At 40.9% G+C, this 7,674-nt stretch overlaps 1 protein-coding gene across 1 annotated transcript; it reads right to left on the reverse strand.

The window, feature by feature from the left end:
• Positions 1-200: 200 nt before the first annotated feature.
• Positions 201-2,368, reverse strand: rpp25b (ribonuclease P and MRP subunit p25, b). The gene is made up of 2 exons (XM_047362559.1): positions 2,043-2,368; positions 201-1,876 (listed from the first exon to the last, which is right to left on the reverse strand). The coding sequence occupies exon 2, from the start codon at positions 1,540-1,542 to the stop codon at positions 703-705; it is 840 nt and encodes a 279-aa protein (XP_047218515.1). The 5' UTR covers positions 1,543-1,876; positions 2,043-2,368; the 3' UTR covers positions 201-702.
• Between the last annotated feature and the right edge of the window lie 5,306 nt (positions 2,369-7,674).

Genomic DNA, 7,674 nt, shown 5'->3' on the forward strand with positions numbered 1-7,674 from the left:
TTTCTCCCCCTGGCATTTCTGTCAGGCTGGGTTGGTTTGCTCCTTATCAACAGCTTTGTCATTAAATCAGCTTTTCTACAGACAAATTTCACTGCCGGTATTCTTATCAAAACATCAGCACACTGTGATTTTTCTTATTTTGTTCCATTAGAGCTTTGCATAGTGATGTAACAAAAAAAAGATAAAATACAAAAGAAAACTTAATTTGGAGAAAAAATGTTTATTTTTGTGTGAAGATTGATAGTCAGACAAAACTACATTGGCACATTTGCAATTATTTATACCATCTGTATTTTACATTTTTAATTTCTATTAAAATCATTTTTTAAAATCTGAAAAACTTAATTTCAGGGTATTTATGAACAAAAATGACTTCATACCAATAATAGTTTAACCCACAACTTGTGCAATCAATGGCTTCATTTTGATGTTGTTTTGTTCTTCACACAGTACAGTCACACATTACCACAGTTGTAATGTCTGGGGCCATAAATCTGTTCTGTACTCTTTGAGCAGAAGCAAGCTTTTCAGTCTCAGTCAAACTGACCTCCTGAGGCTTGAATTGGGATTCAGTTCTTCTAAGAAAGCACTGTTCTGACTGAGTGAATGTTCTGATTGTCTCAGCATTGTGCTAGAATAGAGTGCAGCGCCAAATGAACTTTGCTGATTCAATCCTCTCCACTGTGACAGGGGTTCAGCCAGTCAGTTAGGAGGAAGGACTGAGACTCCTTCCCCCAAACACAGCTTCTTACAGGAAGGGAAGCTGCTGTATGTCAATGGTCCAAGAGGTCTCTTGTATGCTGTTTGCGTTGCAGGCTCAGTCACAGCTGTGTCCTCCCACAATGCACTAAAAGCCTCTGGAGGCTGATAGCCTGGCTCTTGTGGATCCAGAGGATCCTTAGAAAGAAGGATGCTGATGGAAGGTACAGTCCTGTGCACCGTCATCTCAGAAGGTGCCCCCTGGTTACTCTCCCACACTTCTTTCAACACTTTATACCTTAGCTTGGTGATCTGATGCAGGCAGCCCACTTTTCGTTTCATAATCTCAGCACAAGTGATGGTCTTTGTGACCGCACGACCTGACCCAGTAAAGACAACCTGCCTGAGCCCGCCGACGGTTGCACCTCCTGCACTTCCAGTCTTTTCTCCTTGCATGCGAGCCATAGCAAATCCCATTAGGTTGCGAATCTTGCTACCCTCTTTGACACGCATCTCCAGCACCCCAGAAGCCAAGCCTGGAAAGGGACAGGGGCTGTCCTCCTCAGTGCGGCAAACTTTTTTGAAACCTTCCTGTCCTAGTTTAACTGCTGTTGCAGAAGGTGTCAACGGTGAAGGTTTCAGTGGATTAGAGACACTGTCGAACACCACTGGCTGCATTACAGTATTCGTGTAAGTTTGACCCTGATAAAGACGGCACGTCCCTTGGTTTACTCCATTAGCACTTTGGTTTGGTCTCTTTATCTCATGTCCTGGTTGGGGAGTGACATTGCTGTTAGCCAGACACTGGTTATTGCCACTAAACACTCCACATCCTGTAAACATTTCTGCAGTCCCCTGTGCAGCAATGTATTGTTAGTCCAGACACATACTTCTCCCTCATAGAATACAGCAAAATATAATTTTCATATGCACTTGGCAATTCTGTCTCTCTTCAGTCAACAGCTGTAAAGTTTTAAGACTTCATATACGAATTATTACTCGTTCCCCAAGAGCTCTATCAACAAAGTCTTTAATGTTCCCTCTCAGAGAGAGCTGGAGAAATAAGATAAACGCCTGGCTGATGAATTAAAAGCACTGTTGGGACCTTTCAAGATGTTCTTTAAAGAGCTGCTCATTTTCAAACCACCAATGTCTATTCGGGATATGTTCCAGATTCCTATGAAAAGAAAAAAACACACTACAAGGTAAAATTAGCCTTTTTTTCTGTTGCGTATATTTTTAGCAATTTTATCATAATTTTTGCACATACTGAAGTGTGCTTTGAGTCTTCCTAAACAAAACTTTTTTTAAAGAGAAACTGAAAGCTCATATCAGGACTCCACCTTTTTCTTTTGCGGTCCAATCCAACGATGATGAGTCTGACCTGCTGATCATTATTTCTTCATTTCAGAAGTGACCTTTGGATTGTTTATTTTTAAAATTTCCACTTTTTCTTCAGGACTTCTGAATTATGTTCCTCCAGCTCAAGTTGGTCTGTCTTTTCTCTCCACGTGCCCACTTTGTTGGGATCCGCTGCTGCAGCTGAGAGATGGGCTGCACAGAGGTCTGCAGCTCGGGTGTAGTCCCTAGAGTTGTATATTGTCTTCAGTGATGCTCTGGGAAGTCTGCTCTGTTCCCTACAAAGAGACATAAGGGACAGGAGCTGCCTCACAAATGCTCATAGGAGGTGTGTCTGTGTGGCTGAGGGGGAGCAAGAGGGAAAGGGGAGACAGCCCTCTTAAAGGCGCAGGTCTTTTCATCTTTTAGACGAACACCCTCGCCTTCACAACTGAACTCTGCCATCTGAGGGAAAAGAAAAGTGTAGGGCTGCTGCGCCCCTTTAAAACCTGGAATGCAGATCCCCGGCAACTTTGTCAATCTCTTTAGAGGACGTTCCAGTGTTTAATGTACATGACTGATTAAACCTGAGTTCTGAAATAGAGAGTCAGTCAGGCTTTAAAAATGCATTTTCAGCCGCGAAACAATGAATTAAATTAGCTGTGTTATAATTGAAAGCATCCTTCAAAGGGCTACTGAAAGTCAGCAGCATTAAATTGCACTGTACTTAGCCTTTATTCTGTTAGATGTTTGCGGCCATTCAATTTACATAATGCAGCATTAATAGCTTCATTGTTGGGGCAATCAAGTGGTGCGGTAAAAATGTCTGTCTCTTAACGCATGGATTGTTATATTGTCACAAGCCGGGGGAGCCCTTGTGATCAAGGACACAAGGACCACAAAACTCACAGTAGCATGACTCCCATGTTCAAGGTGTTCTAATGGTAACCATCTTCATTAGCCTGGCTTATGGGTGCAACTGAAAAGCTAAGGCTGACAGGTAAGGTAATAAGAATCCTAATGGACTTTCTGTCACCAGTGGAGGGCGCTGGCTCGCACCCCCCTACTCTGAGCCGAACCCCGACAGCTGTGGCGTTGCCCCGTTCAGCCCAGTCTCCCTGTCGACAGGTGGATTTGTTTTTGTGTGTGACTGACAGATTAAAGAATGGGTAAAGACAGCCCAGTGGGGCTGAACCTATAAGGCCAGGAGAGAGAAACAGACAAGTCCTAACTACTCGCTGCTGTGTACATCCCCTGGTGTGCAGTAGTGCAGGCACAGTATAAACTCACTGTGACTTTCTCGGTCCATAATATGAGCCTAATTCACACTGGCATGTGTATTATATTGGATCCCTATGGTAATCAAGGAAAAAATAAGGAAACCCCCCAAGTCCCACAGCTAAAGTGGAAACGTCTTTTATTAGCGAAGCCTAAATTTAACTAGAGGATGAGTAGATTTGTTTGATCTGTTTGAATGATTGACTGTTTTTTTGCTGTTGTTAAATTCATTTATGTAAGACAGCGGTGCTATTCATCTCCGAAAACATTCCAGGCACTGCATGAGACAGGGTAACAAATGTCTGTCTTTTTCTTGCCTTTTTGTAAGCTAAAAGGAAAGAGGGAGAGAGAAGACAAGGGGAGGAGGGAGTGTCTGTCGCACTCACCACTAAAGTGATCATTCTGTTGTTTGGGAGAAATTACCCTCATCACTCATACAGAGATGCACAGCTGCCTAAGGGGATCTGGTAATGCTACTGCATAATAAACTGTGTTTATGTGTGCGCACATATGTGCATGCTCACAATGACATAAAGAAGGCAACAAAGCACTGGAAGAGGGCAGGGGGTAAAAGAAATCTAATTTAACCACAGAGGGGTTAACAATATGCCCTCTAATTATCCCTGTTTTTTCTATTACATGAGGTTTGTGCATCATTTCTCAGATTAGGTTGAGTAATCTGTTTGCGTGTGGAAATACAGTGAATCCCACAGTGGTTTCTGGTGTAAAAAAACAAGTTTTCTCCCGATTCAATGAAATAAGTGTGAAACTCTACAAAGCCGTAATAAAACCATCAGGAACATGTGAAAGTGCATGTATCGACCTTTGAAAGAGGAGCCTTTTTCCTTTAAGTGCCTCGTTTAATGATTGGTTGAGGCGGTGCTTTTGCTTGGTCACCCAAGTTCTTACACCTCCTCCACATATCTGGCCTCTGCCCCCCGAGCTCTCTAAGCACTTACTCTTCACTTTATCTGACCTTGGTTGGCATCTGTGACAATCTCGGAATTCTCTTCAGCACGCTGACTCTACCATCTTCGTCCATCAACCGCCTTCAGCTTTTTTGTTTTACACCTCTAGGATTTAAGTAAAGAAAACCAAATGTTCGCAAAAGCTTTGACAAATAGAACTGGCTTTTTTTTCTCCCCTGCCTCTTGACTTTATATTTCAGGTGTCTGTAATGGTTGATGTTGTAAAATTATTAGGCACCAAACTGTTTGTAGCATCACTGCAGAGTTGAGTTGTAGAGCAGCTTGTTGTGCTGCACATAACTGCGGTGCCTCACTGTGACAGCCGGTCTCTCACTTCACGTTAACCGCTAGTGTTTTCACGGTCATCAACCAATGGCGGCCTGGAGGCTGTCATTTCGCTCCGTGTGGAGCTCGCCCGCAGCTTGGTTCTGCCCCACAAACTCACAGCCGGCCCTTATGGGGGGACTGTGGAACATCCACACACTCATGCATATGCACACACATGCATGGGCACGAGTGCACACGCTCTCAAACTATATGCTCAGCATAAGGCAGGCTGTTGGAGCAATTACAGAAACATGACAGAACACGATGAAGCAGGCCCCACTATCAGAAAGGAAATAGAGTGAGGAAAAATGATGACGCCATTAATAACAGTGAAGCTCAGAGGCTCGCGGGAAAGAGGGGGGGAGGATGACCCTCGTTTTGATTTCCCTGTGACAGCACTTTGAGGTGCAAATAGTTATGTTTGTATTAGATTGTTAACATTTAAATAGGCATGTTTTTCACATCAAAAGCTAAAACACTAACAATGGAGCTCCATTTATAAAACGATGCCTAAAGAGATATTTTACTGTCACTCTGACTTCTGTTGTTTTGGTAAATGACTGATAAGACTCTCTAATCCTCCGTCTTAAGCCACTCATGCATCTCCATCTCTTGTCCTCCAGCTGCTGCCTTGCACAGTCAGTGCTGCAATGCAGATGTGTCACACAAAGGGCCAGGAAACTTTCACTGAAGATGTTTTTGAAAGAACATGACAGACACAAGGGAGGGGAAAGAAATCGAGCCACAGGTAGGAGGTGACAGAAAGTGATGGGAAAGTACATCTGAAAAACAGGTAGAAAGAAGCAAAAAAAAAAAAAAAAGCATTTGAACTTAGATGTAATTGTGTTTCTAAGCTGTTGCACCTTCAAGCAAATATTTTGATTTTTTTAAAGGCTTATTCTGATACAAAAGAGAGGTTTTTTGTCTCCACATTTAATTGAAATGGGTGTTTTTTTTTTACCACACTGCCTCATGCTTTTAGGTGTGTATGATTTACAGACATTTCGATTAATGGTACTTTAATTTCCGTTGGCAGTGGCATTTAAAAACAGCATGTGTTTATTGCTTCTGTTTTGTCTGCCCTCGGGGTGAAAGTTAATGGACTTGATAAAAAAAGTGTTTGATCTGTTACATTAAGAATTAATTTGCTGTGTTGTAATGAATGCAAAAAGCTAATGAATGCCCCAGAGTTCTTCCAAAATTTTGCAGATTTAAAACCACTTTCTGTGTATTTATAGATGAGCCAATAGACATATCACAATAAAAATAGGCCACCTGGATTGGTGGTTAACCAATAAGGGCTTCGTAATGGCCAGGGCAGTTTGCTTATGGAATAATCATCACCCCAATGTCTTCATTAAACATTTGTACCTGCTTTTTTAGCACTGTAAAAAGCTCTGCTAGGAACATTGTTGTAAATTAAATTGTACTTAAGCTAAATAAATAAAAAATGATCTTGCTTTTAATGTGGTTTATTTATACAAAAGGATATTAGCTCACAACAAATTGTATTTAATGTTATCTGATGGTCACTCCTGAAAATTAGACTTTGCATCTTGATGTTTGTTCTTTATAAAAGAACGACCTGCTCCGTCACAGTTAAGCACAGAAGCATGTTGTGAAGCATGTTGTGAAACATGTTGTGAAACAGCAATAATGATCCTCTGAGAAACTCATGACTTCCTGGAGGATAGATTTAGGTAGTTGAACAGTATTACATGCATAAAGAAATTACTTGAGCAGTCCTTTCCTCCAGCAGCTGTTAGCTCCCTAGGGGCTAATGCTATGTAAGTAAACATTTAGCTGGATGTGTTACCCTTGGAATGGCCTAGTTTGTCTGTTTAACCTGTTACTAGCTGATCAAATTTACAGGACTACCTCCAGATCTGACAATCAGCAGATCCTTCGACGTTCTATCGGGTCTGCTGATGCTTGGCAGGACAACCCAAATGATAATATGATTTTATTTTACTTTACCTTATGGCATCAGTATGGCAAACCTTCACAATAAAAGCCCTAACATGGGAAAAAGCACTCTGAACTTTAATAACATATTGGGGTGGATTGTTCACTCCGGCTGAAACACAGTAATTTATCTGTACCAGATATAATGAAATACAGAAGACCTTGTGAAACATATTACTACTACTACTACTACTACTACTACTACTACTACCGCTAATAATAACTAATTTTAATTTAAACATTTACACTGAAGTTAAAATAACTAATGAATTTGATTCCTATAATCATGGTTACAAAATGCACTTTACCTGAGTGGTGTTTATTTTTAAATTAATTAATTTAAATCAGATTTAATTAATTTGGTAAATCATTTAAGGAAGAGTGTACTTAAGGTCTAGGTACTTAAATATGGCAATGTATTCATTGAATCGTAGCTGTGCTTGACACAAGTTGACAAAATCATACAAGCTGATTAAAATATTTTTGGAAATCAGTTTTGTTCTTTTGAAGACAATATATGTTGGCAAGCCGTTATATTGCATTTTTACTATATTGTCCACCCATTTCATGAAGTAATTGTTAAGATGTATGTTTCTGTTTTCTTATTGAAATCATTAGTAAACAGACATAAGTGTGTCTTAGTGTGACTTTGTTTCTTTTTTTTTTTCTTGCTCTCGGTGGAAGACACACATTTTCTCTCCCTCCCTTCCTGCTGATCCCTGCTTCTGCTTTTTGTCTGTATGTTTCTCAGATTCTCGCTATGCTTCTCCTCCAAACTTGTAAATTATGGATTTGGTCAGCTGGACTCTCAACATAATTGATCAAATTTTTTTTTTTTGATGGGAAGACAGGATAAAGGAGACCCTCTTGTCCAGACGGGACGTTCTTCTCTGGATACAAAATGGATTTTTGGCAGCAGTGAAAGATTGTGTACCTGACTACGATGTCAGTCTACGATGTAGAAAATGTGTACATATTTGGACTTTAATAACAGGATTTCTGCTCTTTTGAGTTGGTGGTTACCTGGCAGAATCGCAAGCTGGACATGATTCTTGAACAGCATCACGGCCTGGCAGCGGTTGGACTCAGAAGTTAAAGG

The sequence above is a fragment of the Girardinichthys multiradiatus genome, chromosome 4, assembly GCF_021462225.1.
Source record: "Girardinichthys multiradiatus isolate DD_20200921_A chromosome 4, DD_fGirMul_XY1, whole genome shotgun sequence".
In the NCBI taxonomy this organism is placed as follows: Eukaryota; Metazoa; Chordata; class Actinopteri; order Cyprinodontiformes; family Goodeidae; genus Girardinichthys; species Girardinichthys multiradiatus.